General features: G+C 47.9%; 1 protein-coding gene across 1 annotated transcript in view; it reads right to left on the minus strand.

The window, feature by feature from the left end:
* Vps35l (VPS35 endosomal protein sorting factor like) overlaps nt 1-18,766 on the minus strand; it is a 51,516-nt gene that overhangs the window by 13,150 nt on the left and 19,600 nt on the right. Inside the window, exons 13-23 of the mRNA XM_048332790.1 lie at nt 16,434-16,511; nt 15,876-15,998; nt 12,733-12,779; nt 11,909-12,020; nt 11,019-11,135; nt 8,331-8,384; nt 6,453-6,533; nt 4,263-4,325; nt 3,361-3,446; nt 1,844-1,924; nt 367-430 (exon numbers count right to left, since the gene is read on the minus strand). Of these exons, the coding sequence (XP_048188747.1) occupies nt 367-430; nt 1,844-1,924; nt 3,361-3,446; nt 4,263-4,325; nt 6,453-6,533; nt 8,331-8,384; nt 11,019-11,135; nt 11,909-12,020; nt 12,733-12,779; nt 15,876-15,998; nt 16,434-16,511 (906 nt within the window). The remainder of the gene's footprint in view (nt 1-366; nt 431-1,843; nt 1,925-3,360; nt 3,447-4,262; nt 4,326-6,452; nt 6,534-8,330; nt 8,385-11,018; nt 11,136-11,908; nt 12,021-12,732; nt 12,780-15,875; nt 15,999-16,433; nt 16,512-18,766) is intronic.

The raw sequence follows: 18,766 nt of genomic DNA on the forward strand, positions 1-18,766 counted from the left end.
GAAATCTAGGCCCTGGGGAAGGGGATGGAGAGCACTAATGTCTCCAAGAGAGAGGCCAGCAGAGCAGAGAGGGGGCTGGAGCCAAAGACACCACCACCAGAGGGTCCTGAAGACAGGGCGAGGCCCCAAGTCCAGCTGCCCCTTCCAAGGTTCCATGCCTAATACTCTCCCCTTCCTGTGACAGCCCCCCGTGTATCTTTCCCGAAGCCAGCTTGTCTTGGCTCTCTCTGACCCCACTGGAGTCCTAGCTAATGGAAGATGTATTCTAATTCCATCTTATCTCAGTAAAAATGAACCACAGTGGGAGGCACGTAAACAATGACATCACATCTCCAGGCGCCCTACAACATCTTCCCCTGAACTTACCATTTTTATAAATCCATTAATCAGATGGGCCAGTGTTCTTTTCTCGTCTTCAAGAGTAAGCGCACTAGGATCAATAATTGTGCATAATTAACACGGAGGCAACACACAAGTGTTTCTGAAGAGAAAAACCCAAGAGGCAAGCAGTTTAACCGGTAGGAGTAAGTCTGTGTTGTCTACATTTCAAAAGCTTCCCCAATAGGCTGGGCACTTGGATAAAAAAGGTATAGTCAAAATGAGAAAAAAAAAATGATACAGGCTTTTCACCCTCAAAGACACCATTCTCAAGCTCAGCTTACTAACAGAAGAAGGGAAGGGAACTTTCTCAGGATTATAGGCAGCAAAGACTAATGACAAATCCTGCATTTTAGACAAAGGTTGACATTTTCTTTTTAAATCTTTTCATTTTTAAATCTTTTCATTTTCATTTTCTTTTTTAAATCTTGCTGGATAACAGTGGTTCACGCCTGTAATCCTAGCTATTCAGGAGGCTGTGATCTGGGATTATGATCTGAAGCCACCCCAAGCAGGAAAGTCCATTGAGACGCTTATCTTCCAGCAAAACACCGGAAGTGGAGCTGTGGCTCAAGTGGTGGAGTGCCTACCTTGAATAAAGAAGCTAAGGGACAGCACCCAGGTTCTGAGTTCAAGCCCCATACTAGCGTGTGCGCACACGCACGCACACACACACGCACACACACACACAATCTCCACCATACATCTCAGTCCCAGGGAGAATAAGATGCTTCAAGTTTGATTTTTGTAATTATTCATGAATTTCATTCTAAAATTAAAAAAGAAGAAAAAAAGAAAAAAGAACAGGGATGTATCTTCTTGATGCTGAAGTTCCTTCCAAAAGATTTTTCTTCACATTTTTCAATAAGTCAAGCTGTTGTGCTTAAAAATTCTTTGGGAAACCAAAATAGCCACATATAAGCAAGAATTATCTTAAATATAGTCAAATGGAAAACTGTATTATTAAACAACCAAAAAGAAAAACCACACTAAAACTACCAAGTGATGATAACTGTGCTTCTGACTGAAAGGTGAGGCCTGTAGACAGACATGAGCCCCCATGCCCTCACACAGTCCTCGAGGAGGAAGCGTCAGCAACTCCATGCAGCGTTTCACCATGTAGCTAACAATGGGATAAAGCGCAAAGGCTGCCATGCTGGGTGAGCGAGCTTGTTATCCAGTCTCTCCTTCCCAACTCTGCGTTCCCTTGAGTGAAAGCAGCCTCTTTCTCCAGTAGAAATCCCTTGTTGGCACATTTGCCACCTCATTTTCTCAGGAAGGCTGCCCTTGGTGCTCTGATTCCCCGGGGCGGGAATGTCTTCATTAGGGAGTCTTAATGGTCAAAAAGACGACCCAGGGGCAGCTTCTAGCTTCTTAGGAAAGCTTCCTCTTAGGGAAGCTAAGCTAAGCTTCCCTAAGACACCCCGAGGTGGTTCTGAACCCCCCACCCTGGAGCATGACTTACTTCACAGAGTCGTGCATGGTCTTGCAAATGTGCAAAAGGGCGTTCAGGATGACGGGGTCCTTGGTGGGCTCCTGCTGATGCCTGGGAGACAGGAGAGACAATGATAACAGGGATGAGCAAGTGGGTTCGTGGCTCACCAGCAATGACTGGAGGTCTGGGTTTCCTCTCCAGTCTTCTTTAAGAACAAGCTGCTCTCCTACACACGTGGTAGTGCCCCCTAGCTGCAAGCCAGAGTAGCATGGCTACATGCGCTAGGCCTGGCAGAGGGCAAACCTGTTTCAATGCTGCACGCCCAAAGTGCCCACCCCCTGGCCTGGAACACACTATGTGCCCGGCAAACATAACTTGCCGTTCCCAATAATACAAAACCACTGACTCCCGTAACAACTCCACCTGAGTGAAGTAGGGCAGTTGTCTTAGATATATGAATGATAGCAATATTTACGGCTGGCCCAGGAGCCAGGTAAGGCCTAAAGAAGGCCTGGTCTGCGACAGAACGAACACACAGGCATCCTATGTGCTTCTCGTCAGCTGTCCTCACCTCTCTGCCTGCATTGATCATTTTTCATGGCTCGAGAATGATTTATTAATATCCAAAGGCCCTTGGCAGGAAAAAGGCTCCCCACCCAACAGAAAGATAAGTTGACAACATACATGACCAAGATCAAACCCCATTTTCCAAGATAAAGCAATCTCCTGTTGTAAATGTTACCTTATCCTAAATAGAACCCAGATGAAATCACAGACTAACTGGCTATACAATAATGTCTACTTTGTTTAAAAAATCAATATGCCATCTTTACAAAAAGTTTTCTGCTGGTCCATGTGCTGTCAGTAACCCTTTGCTTTCCTTCATTTTCTCTTATTACCCATACGTTTGCTTCATTTTCTTTATCTTATACATGTCACCACTTGAATCCTGTTTTTATCCTTCCATTTGGTCTCATTACTGGAAGGCAATATTGTTTTAAATAACCCTGTGGTACCATAACACCCACTCTTCACTTTGCTGTTAGTCCTGGGGCTTGAACCTGGGACCTTGTGCTCTCACTCAGCTTCGGCTCACAGCCTTGCCTCCAGCCCTTTCTGCTGTGGTGATGTTTTAGCTTGGATCCCCATGTTTTGCCCAGGTCAGTGTGGACCACATTATTGGTGTTTCCTGTCTAACTGGGACTGTGATCCTCCCAAACTCCACTTCTCAAGAAGCTGGGATTACAGGCATGAGCTACCAGCGCCTGCCTCCTTAAGAGTGTTTTACGGGGGCTGGGGATATGGCCTAGTAGCAAGAACACTTGCCTTGTATACTTGAAGCCCTGGGTTCGATTCCCCAGCACCACATATACAGAAAATGGCCAGAAGTGACGCTGTGACTCAAGTGGCAGAGTGCTAGCCTTGCTCAGGCCCTGAGTCCAAGGCCCAGGACTGGCAAAAATAAAAAATAAAATAAAAAAATAAGTGTTTTAGGTATGAGATGTGTACATGATGCGATTTAGCAACACATTCCCAGGGACACTCACTTGATAAAGGCTTCCATGATGGACTTGCAGACTTCGACCCGCACACTCTCCTTCTGGAACATGTCCAGAAATGGCAGAAATTTTTCCTAGAAATAAAGAAGCATTGCCATTGGCACAAAGAAGGGAGAAATGGAGGGAGGGAGAGAGAGGGTTTCAGGACTCCCTTGGGCTTTTAAACTATTTCAGGTTGAGCTTCCCTCACCTGAAACTCTCACCGTAAAATGCTCTAAAATCTAGAATTTTGTTGGCATCAACGTGATGCCACAAAACTTGGCTTTAGGCACAAGAGTATTAAAACACTGGACTGAAGAGCTCCATAGGTGTGGCAGTAAAGAATTTTGTGTTTACACCTGGGTCTACCCCAGTGTAATGGGACATCTTGTTACATAAATGCAATCACTGTAAAATCCACAAAACCTGAGCATTGAAGTACCTGTGATTCCCATGTTCTAGAAGGGACCATGCGCTGTATATCACGTGAAACAAAACTTGTATGCATGGGAACTGGGGAGAAGGCCACCCAGTTCAATCTCAGGACTGGAAAGCTGTGTGGCACCCTGCAGGTACGCACATCCCACTGCTGTGTAACCAACAAACACCAGCTCCACTTCTGGCTTTTTTGCTAGTAAACTGGAGATAAGAGTCTCACCTCAGCCTTCCGAGTAGCTAGGATTACAGGCCTGAGCACCAGTGCCCAGAAAATGAAGAAAGCAGAGAGATTATTTCTCCTTTTGGTTTGTGTCTTATTTTTTCCAAATGCTGTGAGAACAGAATTTAGTTCATTTGTTGACCTAATTCCTTCATGAAAGGAACTGTTGAGTACTTCTTACGGCCAGGGGAATCTTGAAAGCCTTACTGAGAAACAGAATAGAGATTTACAAAGATAGCCAAGGCTCACTTACCACGGAGAACAGAATTGAGAAGTCATGGAAGTGGGTGATAACTTTCTTGATTATTGACTGAAGCTGTAAAACAAAGCAGAAAATACCTTTCATAAAACTGCGTGATATAGGGCTGGGAATATGGCCTAGTGGCAAGAGTGCTTGCCTCCTACACATGAAGCTCTCGGTTCAATTCCCCAGCACCACATATATGGAAAGCGGCCAGAAGGGGCGCTGTGGCTCAGGTGGCAGGGAAGAAGCCAGGGACAGTGCTCAGGCCCTGAGTCCAAGGCCCAGGACTGGCAAAAAACAAACAAACAAAAAAAACCTGCGTGATATTAAAGAGTCAGCCCTCCTTTACAATGGCAGTTCCATTGCAACAGGTAGGCAGGGACTGCTGTAGGGAGGGGCAGGATAGGCCAGGCTCTGTCCTGCCTTCCCCACATGTCCTACTTCAGTCCAGAAGCAACTTCACAGGGGAGCTCCGGGGCACCTGGGCGAGGCAAACGCACGGTCCATTCCTGCTAGAAGGCTCTCCACTAAATGACTGCAGCCAATGCTACAGTTCAGGGAAGGGACACTATAAAGAGCCCACAGTCCACAACAACCTTTCCATGCTGCTGGTGTACCAGACACAGGAATTGGTGGACACCAGCCCCTTCCAGCCCCGGGGTTTCTTCACTACTTCAGAGGGGAGGATCTGCAGGAAGACCACCAGTGGAGTCAAAGCTAGGATTTCTCCTTGGGTATTTCATTGTGAAAACACTCAAAGAAAACTGAAGGCACTGCACAAGCCACCCCCATCTCCTCACCACCTAGCTCCACCTGAGGTGCCATGTGGCTGTACCACGTGGAGATCCACCCACCCCACCCATTTCTTTTCTTTTGGACAGTCCTGGGGCTTGAACTCTGGGCCTGTGTACTGTCTCTGAGCTTCTCTCTCTCTCTCTCTCTCTCTCTCTCTCTCTCTCTCTCTCTCTCTCTCTCTCTCTCTCTTTCTCTCTCTCTCTAATAGGTTGTAGGGCTTGAACTCTGGGTTTGGGCGCTGTCCCTGAGTTCTTCAGCTCAAGGCTACCATTTGAGCCACAGTACCACTGCCAGTTTTCTGGTGGTTAATTGGATTTTCCTGCCAGGGCTGGCTTTGAAACGTGATCCTCAGATCTCAGCCTCTCCAGTAGCTAGGATTACAGGCGTGAGCCACCAGTGCCCAGCTCTCTCTGAGCTTCTTTTGCACAAGGCCCTACCACTTGAGCTATAGCACCGCTTCTGGCTTTTCTGAGTACCTTATTGAAGATAGAAAGAGTCTCACGGACTTTCCTGCCCAAGGTAACTTCAAACTATGATCTTCAGGCCTCAGCCTTCTGAGCAGCTAGGATTACAGGTGTGAGTCACCAGTGCTAGGCTCACATCCATCTCTTAAATCTTTTATTTTTAAGTAGTGTCAAACCTACCAAGATGCCTGAAGCTAAACTGCCTTATCTTCTTTACCCAAATCTACCAATTTCAGATGTTCCTGCCAAATGTACTACTCTGCTTTGGATTAATGTCCCCCAGGGGTTTGGGTGTTTAAGGCATGGTCCCCAGGGTGGCGCGGTCCCCAGGGTGGCACTCCCTCCAGAAGCAGGGCTGGGCAGGAGGCCTTTAGGTGACCAGGCTGGGCTGTGAGGCACTCAGTCCTCCTCCCTAGGACATAAAGTTCTTTACAAGCAGGGGTGTGGCATGATGGATGGGACACTGTCACATGGAACGGTGAACACGTGTGCTCACATTCACACATATACACATTTACACGTGAACGAATAAAGCAAATGTGCAAAATGTTTACAAGTAGTGAACCCGGGTGAAGCATAATGGTAATCCTCTGAGCTCTCTTTCCACTTTTCTAAGTCTAAATCATTGCCAAATTAAGTTAATTTAACTAAAAGGCACAGGCGCCTAGGTGACACCTGCCACGTGTCACACAACGTGTGCCTAATGAGTCACCTCACTCAGTGCCTATGATGACTTCTAAGGGAGGACTAATATCCCCCCAACCCTCGCATTTTCCAGTGACAAAATGGAGATGCAAGTTCAGGAAACTGAGAGCCCGTGGCTCAGCAAGGATGTGGGGAGCTAGGGCTCAAGCCTAGGGTATCTGACCTTGCACTCTGCCCCCTCTGACTCCTCAGGACAGAGCCCCTACTGTGCTGCAGGTGACACGCAAGCTGTTACCTGGGGGTAGGAGTCCTCAAATGCTCGGTCCGGGGTCATGTGCTTGATGACATCAGCCAACACCGTGTTCACCTCGCGTTTCTATGTGGAGGGAACAAATCACACCTGTCTTAGACACTAACAGCAATCACTGCCTATCTCCTGGGGAAATATACCAAACACCTCCCAGGAAACACATTCAAACATTTAAATCAGCTGGATACCTACCCCAAAGACAGCCAGTGTGTCTGCTCCAAGGCATCCCTGAGCCCTGCTGTATGTTCAAGGCCCCGCCTCTCATGACGCCTGCCTCCTCTAAGTGGTGGCAGGGCGCTGTGGGGTCTTCTGACCACCTGTGCCAGGAGCAGGGGGCACGGTGGGAAAAGCACAGCCTCGCCCCTGACAGCTGGCTCACTTCTGCCACGTTGTGGTTGGCCGTCTACAGCCCTGATCCAGCCTACTGTGCCATGGCAAGACATTCGAACAGTACTTGGTGACAGGAGGATCAGGAGATCCACATCTCACTATGCATAAGCAGTTTCCTGGAAGGTAGTGTTGCTGTGACAAAACACTGTGAGCTGGGTGGCTGAGAACAACAGAAATCTCTTTTCATGGTTCTGAAGTCTGAGCTATCCCATATCGACACTAGGATGGACTGTGTCTTGAGAGGACACACTGCCTTACTCCTGGCAGGGTAAGGGGCTAACAAAAATTTCTGGGCTTCCAGCACAAGGCACCAATTCCATTTAAGAGAGTTCTACCGTCACCTCTCCCTCTACTCTGTTTCTGGTGTCCTGGGACAGCTAACTACAGAGTCAGCACAGAACAGATCTACAGTGCTCAACAGCTACTGGCTGCTATTCTGTCAGCCTTGGGCACCTAAGCAGCTGCTTGTGGTCCCAGCTCTTAATTCCACGTTTCGATGTGATAGAGAGAGAGAGAGAGAGAGAGAGAGAGAGAGAGAGAGAGAGAGAGAGAGAGAGAGAGAGAGAGAGAGAGAGAGTGTCTAAGTACTAGGGTTTGTGCTCAGGGCCTTGTAAGCAAGTGCTCTACTACTCAAGCCACGCTCCCAGGACTTGTGCTTTCCCGCCATACTCCTAGCTCCACCCACAGAGCTGAAATTACAGGTGTACGCCACCATATCCAGCATTCTGTTTGTGAGATAAGGTCTTGCTAAATCTTCTACACCCAATCCCCAGTATGTCCTCAAAACTGCAATCCTCTTAACTCTGCCTCTCCCATGTGGCTGAGATTAAAAATGTGAGCTACTGTGCCTGACCTAAACTATAATTTTTTAAATTTATATAAAGGTGACGCAGAGAGTGGTTACAGTTACATAAGTCTGGTCAGGAGTACATTTCTTTTTGGACAATTTCACCCCTTCCCATGCTCTCTCCCAGTAAGCTACAATGTTTAATGTTGATTAGAATAAACAATGGTGAACAAGCTCTGAATCCACTTCTACCTGCTTCTAAAGTCTCTGCTCTCTGATAATCCTGTGGCTCCCAAGGTGTGATTGTAGTCTGTGACTTGGGAAAGAAGTATCTTTGCATAGGGGGAAAAAACCCATCACATGCAAATCTAGTCTGTTTGCTAAATGTTGCTTTCTATGCTTGGGAAGAAATTCATGACATATTTTGGATTCTAAGCACTGAAGGGGCCCAAGATCTATAGGGTCAGTGGTAGAAAATACAGCTGAACTTTATATGGTACAGAGTTGCCCAAACTGACATGTCCTATGAACACTCCTGTTAAAATACACATATCAATGCTCTATCACACTATCATGCAGAGGAAACCTTTCAAATTATGGGATATTCTCATAGTTTACTTAAGACTCATCTGCTATTTAGAAACATGAAGAAACACAACTTGAAAACCACCCACAGCCATACGCACCGTGAAATGCTTGCAAGTGTATTCCACCCACACTTCAGCACAGTTAATATAGTCCTGCAAGGAAAACGTAAAGATATCTTTACAGTAAGCACAATATGCTTTAGGCTTGTTACAAAAGTTTGCCATAGACAAATTCATTCCAGGGCCTTGACAAAAGAGAGATACAGACAGTCCTGCCTGGATACAGAGGGGACAGAATGTAAACAGGGGAAGCAAGTCAGCCCTCCATTCCATACTCCTCCGGCCAGGATGCGAATAGCGTGAAGCTGACTAGCTCTATGCATACAGTAGAAAAGCCCTGCCACACCTCAGCTGAGAAATGATGGGGCTGCTAGCTAAACAAGGCTAAACATGTTTCCTAACTGGCAGCAGTGGCTTATGTTTGTCATCCTAGCTACTCAGGAGGCTGAGACATGACCAGCCCAGGCAGATACATCTGTGAGACTCTATCTCCAACAACCAGAAAAAAAGCAGAGCTGTAGCCCAAGTGTAGAGGGCTAACCTTGAACAGAAAAAGGTCAGGGACAGCACCCAGATTCTCGGCTCAAGCGCCAGGATAAGCACACACATAAAAACAATGTAATGAAAAAGGCAAAAAGAAATCCACCAAGCAAGATCTCGGAGGCCCTGGCACAAGAAAGAAAAAAAAAGTGCTTTCTTCAGATTTAGAGAAAGATTAAGCTTGCTGCCTTCCAAAAAAAAACTGAGGAGTTTGTTCTGTATGGGTGACGTACGTATGCAGTGTGTATCAAAAGCCTAAGGAAACAGTGAAGAGTGGCAATGCCAGTGAGCCAGGCTGCCTGGGCCAGGAACATGGCGGGGCAGTGTCACGAGGTACACAGCGGTGTGGCCTCCACTCTTACAACGAGAAGGAGAGCAGCTACGTCACAGTTACCCACTGCCAACCAAGCTCTGAAGATGGTAAGGAGAAAATTCCAGACATGTAACAGCATTCTAACTTGGCTGTCATTGTGACTCTCTTGCTCGGCCTAAGGTATACATGAGGCTTTAGCAAACGGGCGGCGTAGGAGCAGGAAGCACAGTACAAATGGGGTCTGTGTACTCAGAGGCACCCCATGGGGGTCTTGGCTGTAACCCTGCATGGAGGGGGACGACTGTATTTCACTGGCACAGGAAGAGCCAGGATCACTCCCAGGCCTGACCTGATGGGAGGCAGATAAGCTTCACGAGGCAGGTGAGGGCATACTGGCGCAGGCTGTTCCCCCACAAGTTCCTGACCCCAAGGAGGTATGGTGACAGAAAGCCGCACATAGCACAGTGCCTGTGCATGTCATGGGATGATGCCACTGCACCCCGTGACATAGGCATCCCTCACATCTGCTGCTCTGCTTAGGGTGCCATGAGCCAGCACTTCTGGCTAGCACACAGCCCCTGACCTTCCACAGGAGCCTTTGGGCAGCTGCAGTCAGATGAACAGAGCTGAAAAGCTGCTGTCTAAGGACCACTAGCTAAGTGATGCCCTGGTGGACGATTTTCTAAGGAAGCTCCTAGTTTTCTAAACTGTCGCAATTTGTTGCAGTTACAGCAAGTGCAGGCTACGTGCCTGTTTAGTCTTCCACAGTCACTCGCCACTGGTGGGGGTGACAGGGCAAAGCAGTGAGCTCTGTCATGCTGCTCCTGTGGCCCTCAAGGCATCAGCTGCTGGCCTGTAGCCCGAGAGGATGGTTAGCCAGGGGGCCAAACCTGCAACCTGACACACAGCCACTACAGATCAGTAACTGCCACTATCGTCCATCACCCTGACTTCCTACACCTGGACAATGGAGACAAGACTCCAGTGGCCCCATTCAAGGGCTAGAATTCCCACGTGCTTATGACTGCCTCAACTGCTATCTTCAGCTTAGGAATATCGTACTAGATCAATGTTTCCAAAATAGAATTCTCCAGACCTTTGCATACCAGGGATGATGGGCAACTTTTTTTTCTGCCAGGGGCCTTTGCGTATTCATAACATCATTCATGGGCCACACAAAATGATCCCTAAGGGCAACTGGCTGCAAGCAGCACATGTGTATGTCTGTCTCATGAGACACAAAATGGCTGTACAGGCCTTATGCAGCCATGGGCTGGACACTCCCCAGCCCTGCAGAGCCACAGGGTTTTTTTTGAAAGTTCAAATATTTGTCACTCTCTTTTTTTTTTTTTTTTTGCCAGTCCTGGGCCTTGGACTCAGGGCCTGAGCACTGTCCCTGGCTTCTTTTTGCTCAAGGCTAGCACTCTGACCCTTGAGCCACAGTGCCACTTCTGGCCATTTCCTATATATGTGGTGCTGGGGAATCAAACCCAGGGCTTCATGTATACAAGGCAAGCACTCTTGCCACTAGGCTATATTCCCAGCTTGTCACTCTTCCTTCTAGTGTATCTTGAATCCTCAAGAATGAGATCGGTTTACCACTGCATGTTTACAAATAATAAACACTTTGTAATCTGACTGTTGATACACAAAAGGGTGTTAGTTTGTTGAAAAAGGTTCTTAAGTATTCATAGTTTAAGCATACGTCCTCCTAAACTACTTCAGTCTACAGCTGATCACTAAAGATTCCTTGTTATAAAAACCTGAGAACATGACAAGCTAAAAGATCTCTTAAAAGAAAGACAAGACTGAGTATGCACTGCATAGCTTAACAAAAAGCAGTTGCCCTAAGGTGTGAGCGGCCACTCACTCACCTGCGGATTCTTCAACTTAGTAATGACCTTCCAGGCTTCATTGAGAATCTGGAGTCGATCACTCTCAGGCGGATCAGCTGAGGCCAAGTTTAACCCCAACGAGCGAAAAAGGAGATGCTAAGAAAATACCAAACCTTTTTGTTAACAAAGAGTTTGAATCAAACTAACAGAGGTTTAAAAAAAAAAAAAAAAAGGCTGCAACATTGAACGTGTCCTGGGAAATTCTTCAAGTACTTCTTTAGGAAGTCCTAACTTCAGACCCACAGGAACTACACTCAACAGCTAAAACACAGAATTGACTCCAGGGCTGAATGCATAGCCCAGTGATAGAGCACTTGCTAGGCAGGCAAAGGCCCTGGGGGAAAAAGTCTTGGATTAGCCCAGGCACTGGTGGCTCATGCCTGCAATCTTAACTACTCAGGAGGCTAAGATCTGAGGACTGAGGTTCTAAGCCAGCCCAGGCAGGAAAGTCTATGAGACTCTTACCTCCAATTAACCACCAAAAAGCCAGAAGTGGAGCTGTGGCTCAAGTAGACAGTCTTGAGGGAAAAAAAGCTCAGGAACTGTACCCAGGCCCTGAGTTCAAGCCCCAGTACTACCACAAAAAGCAGAAGAAAAAAAGTATTGGTGGAAATAATTTAGGTGCTAAAATAGTCTAGTGGACAAAACTTTGCCCTAATGAGTCAAGAGGTATTTTTGAAGACATAAGACCTTGGACGTCCTCAGCACTCTGTAGGGAGCTCAGGTAACAGCTGTGGAGCTCACCGACCTCATGCAGCAATTCCAATCTGTGCGTCCCATCAGCCCCCGCGGCCCCCCATATGGACTCCGCCCGGATAGCAATCGGCTGGCACTGCTGCCGGCCCTGCTGCACTAGGTGAGGAGCCTACCTTGGGAAAACCTGACTCGTCGCACTCCTTAATCATGCCAATGAAGTCCATAGACCTGGCGGCGATGAACTCAGCACGGAAGGCTGACATCACAGAGTTCAGCAGCAAGGCACTGTAAGACACCAATGTCCTCATCAGCCCACCTTCCACTAAGGACAACATACTCTAACCTGAGGATGACAGACAGCTGGAGTGGCCAAGGTTTAAAAGAAGGAAAAAATAAATTTACAAAACTGGCAGAAGAAAAGAAGTAAATCTCTAGAGACTACTATGGTGTTCTGCACATATCAGAATTTGATAAATGTTGAACTAACTGAATGGATGAATGATGGATGGATGGGCAGAGGAATAGTTAAATCAGCAAGCAATCCAATCCAATTTAAACAGCAGTGAGCTGTAAATATGCTGATGGACTAGTAAAACCAAACATTAGCAATATTGATCCCTGCCATAAATTCCCACCGGGAGTGATCTTAAGTCCAGACACATGGGACCCTAGGGGAAATGTTACTCATTCATGGCTGTGTTCATATCTGCCATCAAAAGAAGAACAAAGGGTCCTCATGGCCAGGGGAGGGTCAGGTTCATCTTGGCCCTGCCATTTAACACAGCCCCACAGGGAAAGAACTGTAATTACCACCCCAATTTGCAGACGGGGAGACTGAGGCACAGAGAGGTCAAGTAAGTGGCCCAAGGCCCTAGGATGAAGACAGGATAGAGCTGGGATCTGAGCCAGGCAGCCCTAACCCTCTGGACCATGTGGCTGCCCTGTGCATTCCCACGCATGCTGTCAACACGGGCTGTGTGAATCACAAAGTACTCACTTATTTCCTAACTTCTTACATCTCTCCATCATCTCAGTCAGCAGAGCCTAGAAAGTCCAACAGGAAAAGAATTTGCTTGGAGATCTGAAGCAACCATCCTAAGGGATTTCCAAAGCGCAGCACTCACTGCGCATGTACAGTGTCAGCATGATTGCAGTGACAGTGGGGAGGGAAAGGCAGGAAGACTTTGCTTAGTGGCTTCTACTACAGTGGAGAAAGGCCAGGGCCTGATGTCAGACACAAGAGGCTTCCCAGGCAGCCTCGACAGCTCCCAAGGTCAAACTCGGCTCAGCGCCGACCCCACAAGGGTGGCCCCCTGGTCTCAGGGAGGACACAGTAGCACCATCACTCTATCTGCTAGGTCCATAACATAACCAGGCACCTCCTGGCTATAGGGCATGACCGAGGAAGAAAATACTCGGTCTTCACCTTTCTTTTGACTTCCTTCCCATCGTGCCTATGGTTTGCTCAGAAACTCAATCAACAGGGCTGGGAATGTGGCTTAGTGGTACAGTGCTTGCCTAGCATGCATGAAGCCCTGAGTTCAAGTCTTCAGTACCACATACACAGAAAAAGCCAGAAGTGGTGCTGTGGCTCAAGTCATAGAGCACTAGCCTGGAGCAAAAGAAGCTCAAGGACAGTGCCTAGGCCGAGTTCAAGCCCCAGGACTGGCCAAAAAAAAAAAAAAAATTTAAATCAACAAACCCAGGGCAAGAGTTCAGGGCCAAGGTCACAGTGGGAAGCCCTGCTCCCATCATCTCTCCTCTCCCACCCACCCACCCACAAGGCAGCGGCTCTGCTCTCCCCGTGCACTTAAGGACAGCAACAGGCTTTGCTCGAAGGCCAGCTGGTAAGCTGGGGAGCTGAGCAGCAGGCCCCAAGAACCACCATGTGGTTCTTCCCATTTGTCCTCTCCTGGCCTTTTCCAGCTTTGTTGTCCCCAAAGGAAGTAAATGGTTTACTTGATGGAATTCTGACAATGGCTTTAGAGCTATCTTCAGACAGCTATGTGTCTTCAGAAGAGCCCTTGTTTTATGAGAAATCAATGTATAAAACAGCCCTTAGGACACTGGTTTGGGAAAGGTTTGGAAAAGTACAGCCAAGGTCAAGCCTAAGATGGTGCGAGCATACTAGCACTTGATCCTGTGACTCCTGAGGCACAAGGCCCCAAGTCCAGGGGCCCGGTCCTCATTCACATCACAGAGGCAGGGAGGCCAGAAAGGGGAGGCCCATGGCACACACTAGCTAACCACTTCCTGAGTCAGTGTCTGAACCTGACCTTGAAGTCTGCCATGGTACAACCCAATCCTCCCTCCCTGGCTCTCTTCCCTGGCGCTGCTAGAGCGACTCAGGTGACAGCCAACCAGGGCCACATTCCTGTGTTCTAAAGCAAGATGAACTCCAGATTGCCAGGAAATGTGTACTTGTGATTTTATAAAAGAACCTTCCAATCTCTGTGGACAAATTCTGCTTCATAACAGAGAATGAAATGATAGGCATATCGTGTTTTCCCTTCTTTTTCCTCCTTCTTTTCCTAAGTGAAGCAGAAATGTAAAAGGGCAGGCTAAATCAGAAATGCATTTTGAGAGCTAACTCATATCTTTTCTCCAGTCCAAATATGATCCTATCTCAGGAAATAAAATAGTTTAATGTGAATACAGAGAAATTCTATTTCCCTGGAATAGAGAGAACGTTTCCATTGCTCTCCCAACATTTCTCTTTGTGACTCAGAAGGGAAATTTAACAGAAAGTAGTCAGCCTGATCCTGTCTTATATGTCTAAGCTCTTGGCTAACAGGCCTGTGAGTGATTTTGCTGGAGCTGGCCCTGAACTCAATGTCTTCTTGCTTCCACCTTCTGCAATCAAAATGGATTACAGGCATGTACCACCATACTAGGCAGTGAATTTCAATTTCAATAGAGTGAGAGACAGACAGAGACAGAGACAGAGAGAGACAGACAGAGACAGAAAGACAGAGAGAGAGAGAAAGAGAGAAAGAGAGAGAGAGAGAGAGAGAGAGAGAGAGAGAGAGAGAGAGAGAGAGTGTGTGTGTGTGTGTGTGTGTGTGTGTGTGTGTGTGTGTGTGTTGGTCCTGGGGCATGAACTGAGGACGGTTCACTGTCCCTGAACTTTTTTATGCTCAAGGACTTACTACTTGAGCTACAGCTCCACTTCTAGCTTTATGTGGTGAACTGGGGAAAAAGTCCAATGAACTTTTCTACCCCAGCTGTTTTTTAACTGTGATGATGAGAACTCAGGTTCTTGAGTAGATGAGATTATAGTCATAAGCCACCAGTGCCTGGCTCAGTTTAGAGCTTTCTATATCAGATCTTCACCTCTAAAGGAATTCCTCCTTTCCCTCCCTCCCTGGCCTGTGCTGCAGCTGCACTTTACAATGTCTGCTGTGGAGGCCCAGCCTCTCAAGGACACGCACAGCTCTAGTCCCCAGCTGAATCATCTCAGCCATCACCAAAACACCAACTGCCGCCACATTCCCCCCCTCCCATCCTCACCACCCTCTGTGCTGACCTCAGGGGGTCTGGTCTGTATGCTCATCATGGCACTTGGGGGCCTCTAAGTGCCCTCTTTCACGGGCCCCAGGAACCAGCATTCTTGGTTACTCAGGTGACCCAATTTTTTAATCACTCGGCCCAGTACAAGAATGGTGCTCCCCAGCAGGTGCTATTCTCAGCCTCCATTGTCCACTGGGGCCTAATGCTCAGAATAGAAGGGAGAGGCCTGTGTGCCTGCCATTTCTCATCTGATTCTGCCTTTCACTGAATTCCTCAATCCTGGTGCTGTGATTAAGTCACTTGGTAGAATGTGAGGGCAGAACTCAAGTTCATGGTCCCTCTTCCCAGGAGGTGGGGACAGCGTGTGGCCGAGACCACTCTAAAGAACAACGCTCACTGGCCTCAGAGTCAGAGTCCATGAGTTTAAATCCAGTCACTACTTCCCAGCAGTGTGACCTGACATAGCATTCTGACCTCTCTGGGCAGCCACCTCCCAAAGCTATTAAACCAGACAATCGGTGCAAAGCACTGAGCACAGACCCAGGTCCCTGTTAAGGTGGTGGCTGTGGGAAGGGCACTGGGACATCAGCAGGCGGGTGGGCAAGCACACTGGGCAGGGCTAGCGGTTACCTCTGGGGCACGGTAAGAGACGCACTGGAAGATCCAATCCATGGCAGGCGAGTACAGCGGGAGGTAGCACGGGAGCTCTACTCCCTGAAGCACCAACTGGTTCTGGACTGAGTCTCCATGGATCTAGAGGAGACCAAAGAGCACTCAGAAAAGGAGCCAAAAACGTGGAACTCACACTGCAAGCAACGCGGAAGTGCCGGCACACTCCAACAGCAACAGCCTGCTTTCTCATCTGATTTTTTTGCCAAGTACAAAACATTTTTTTGTTTAAACAATAAAACAAAAATGAAGTTTTCCATGCCACCAGGCTGAGATGCCATGGGTGTGGGTACTGTGGAAAGCAGCGGCTAATCAAGGAGGCTCCAGACGCCTTCCCTTTGACAAGCGCGCACCCTTCTTCTCTGCTTTGAGTGATACTCCACACACTCTGCCAGCATCATTTGCTCTCCGGCATCTGCACACTGAACAGGCGCTAGGGCTCAGAAAACCCGCTGGGTTCTATGAATTTGCTATCATGTAATGGTTTCTTCAACAATTGGCTTGACATCATTCTCGTACCTGTTTAAAGGTAAGCAGGAAGTCAAAGAAGTTCTTGTTGAGGCTCTCCTTGAGGTGCGGGGCCACCTCCATGCCCACCTGCAGCCAAGCAGACAAAAGTTATCCCTACAGTGAAAGAACCCACTGCAACTAAGACGGATGGATGGAGGGGGTGAGGCCAAGGACAGGCATCAGTACACATGGGTAAAGACTGAGGAGAAATGTCCAGTTCATTGGTAATCTTTCTGCTTATCTGTTTTTTTTCCCCATGCAATAAACAAATGTTCTTACAGGAAAAACTGCAGGTGCTATTCTTAATGAAAAAGAAGCACCACTTTAAGTCATCATCTTTGCAATGTCTCAAAAGGAATGAATGTATTTCTGAACAGATGATAGGACAAACCAAGAGTACCCAGGAGGAGGCTCTTGAGATGGTGCCCATCATACTCTCATCCTCTCAAAAAGACAAGATTACCATGCATGCATTTGTACTTATTAGAGGAAGCAAAAAAAGGCTCACACTTGTAATCCTAGCCTACTCAGAGGCTGAGATCTAAAGCTCAAGGTTCAAAGCCAGCCTGGGCAGACAAATACACCAGTTCTCAATCTTCAATCAAACAAAAGTGGAACTGTGACTCAAGTAGTAAAGTGGTAGCCTTGATCTTGAAAACTAAGGGGCAGTGCCCAGGCCGTTTTCAAACCCTGGTAATGACCCAGGGGGGGAAAAAAAAGAGTAATACTTGGGGCTGGGATGAGGCTTGGTGGTAAAGCATGAGCTCTGAAGGCCTGGGTTCACCTTCAGCAGCCCCCTTCTCTCCCCAGTAAGGCTAGGAGAGTAAGAGCCAACTCGGACTTGAGATGCTGAGGTGCAACTGTGGCACTGCTAAAAGTGCCACAGATTCATTCTCTGCTGGGCAATCATGGAACCCACGTGCCTTTTAATGTATTTCAAGTCGTTTCACAGAACACAAGCCTGAAGCACAACTAGCCACAATCCAGTGGCTCCCAAGTTTTCAAGTTGGGAAAAAGACAACACTGGGTGCACATCCCATGAAGTGTCTCTTCTTTTATGCCTAGCAGCAGAGGTCTGCCAGAGCACTGGGGTGGGAGGAAGCAGGAGCTATGAGGGAGAATAAATGTGTTTAAAACAAAAACAACTGAAAGGATTCCTATGCCTCAGCTCCTCAGTCACAGCTCTGCACAGAACCAGTGCCTGGCACTGGCTGTCTCCCAGGACTGTTCCTTCCTGCAGGGACAGGTCACCTCTCCAGGCCCAGAGGTACGGATCGCTAACCCACACAAGGCTACTGGAGGGCTGCAAAGCTTTGGGAAGAACTGGTTGAAACCATCAGGCAGTGAAGTTCCTGGAGCACACAGACCACAAAAGAATACATTACCCAACATCATATACAGTTCTGCTGGGCTCTGATTTCAGTGTCTTCCCTAGCACTTAACCACATAGCAGCAAGGCTGTAAATGTGCCTGGGTTTAAAAGACTTCTAGTACTCCACAAGTCTGGTACTCAAGGGAACAGCCAGTGGTGCCCACCCATCTGCTACCTGGGCCCGCTTCCCTCTGTGGCTGTCAGCAACAGCTGGGCAGTCTTTGGGGAATCAAAGCATTCTCTCAGATCATCAGGCTGTAGGGGAGCCAGACCATGCCCTCACCCCGCCCCTGAATCCAGGGGTGCACAGACAGCCACATGGCCACAGCAACCAGTCCAAGGACAGTAAGTGTTCCAAGGTGAGCCACCAAAAATCAGCCCCGGCAGGAACGACCAGGGAATCGCACTGCTCCTCCATGCTTCCTGCAAGTCACAGAACGAAGCCAACTCCTAACTCACCTGACCTTGAGGCCCCTGATCCAGACAAGCTGCCCCTCACTGCACATGCAAGCCAACAAACCCTTTGTGCGTCAGTCTCAATCCACTTGTGCACCAGCTTTCTCCCTCCTCTTCTCCTCCCCTTCAACTTTTAAAGACGCTATTTACGCATATGTGGTCTCTTCTTTTTCTCTAGTGCTAGGCAGGCACTGAGTTAGTCTAATAATTTTTTTCCCTTTTGAGACAGGGTTTCATTTCACTATGTAGTCCAAGCTGGCCTAGAACTTAAGATTCTCCTGCCTTGGCCTTCTGAGTGCTGGGATTATAGACATGGCCACCATATCTGGTTCTTCTTCATTCTTCTCACATCAGAACACTCCATCACTACCCTACCCATTCAGACAGGGGCCTTGAGACAACATCTCCCCTAACAGACCATTCCCTTGCCAATCTCCCTGGCACAGGGCCACTTGGTCCCCAACCTTTTCCTCAGGGTCACCCAGTTCTTTAGTGACACCTGCCATTCAAAGAC

Source organism: Perognathus longimembris, chromosome 23 (assembly GCF_023159225.1).
Source record: "Perognathus longimembris pacificus isolate PPM17 chromosome 23, ASM2315922v1, whole genome shotgun sequence".
NCBI classification, from domain to species: Eukaryota; Metazoa; Chordata; class Mammalia; order Rodentia; family Heteromyidae; genus Perognathus; species Perognathus longimembris.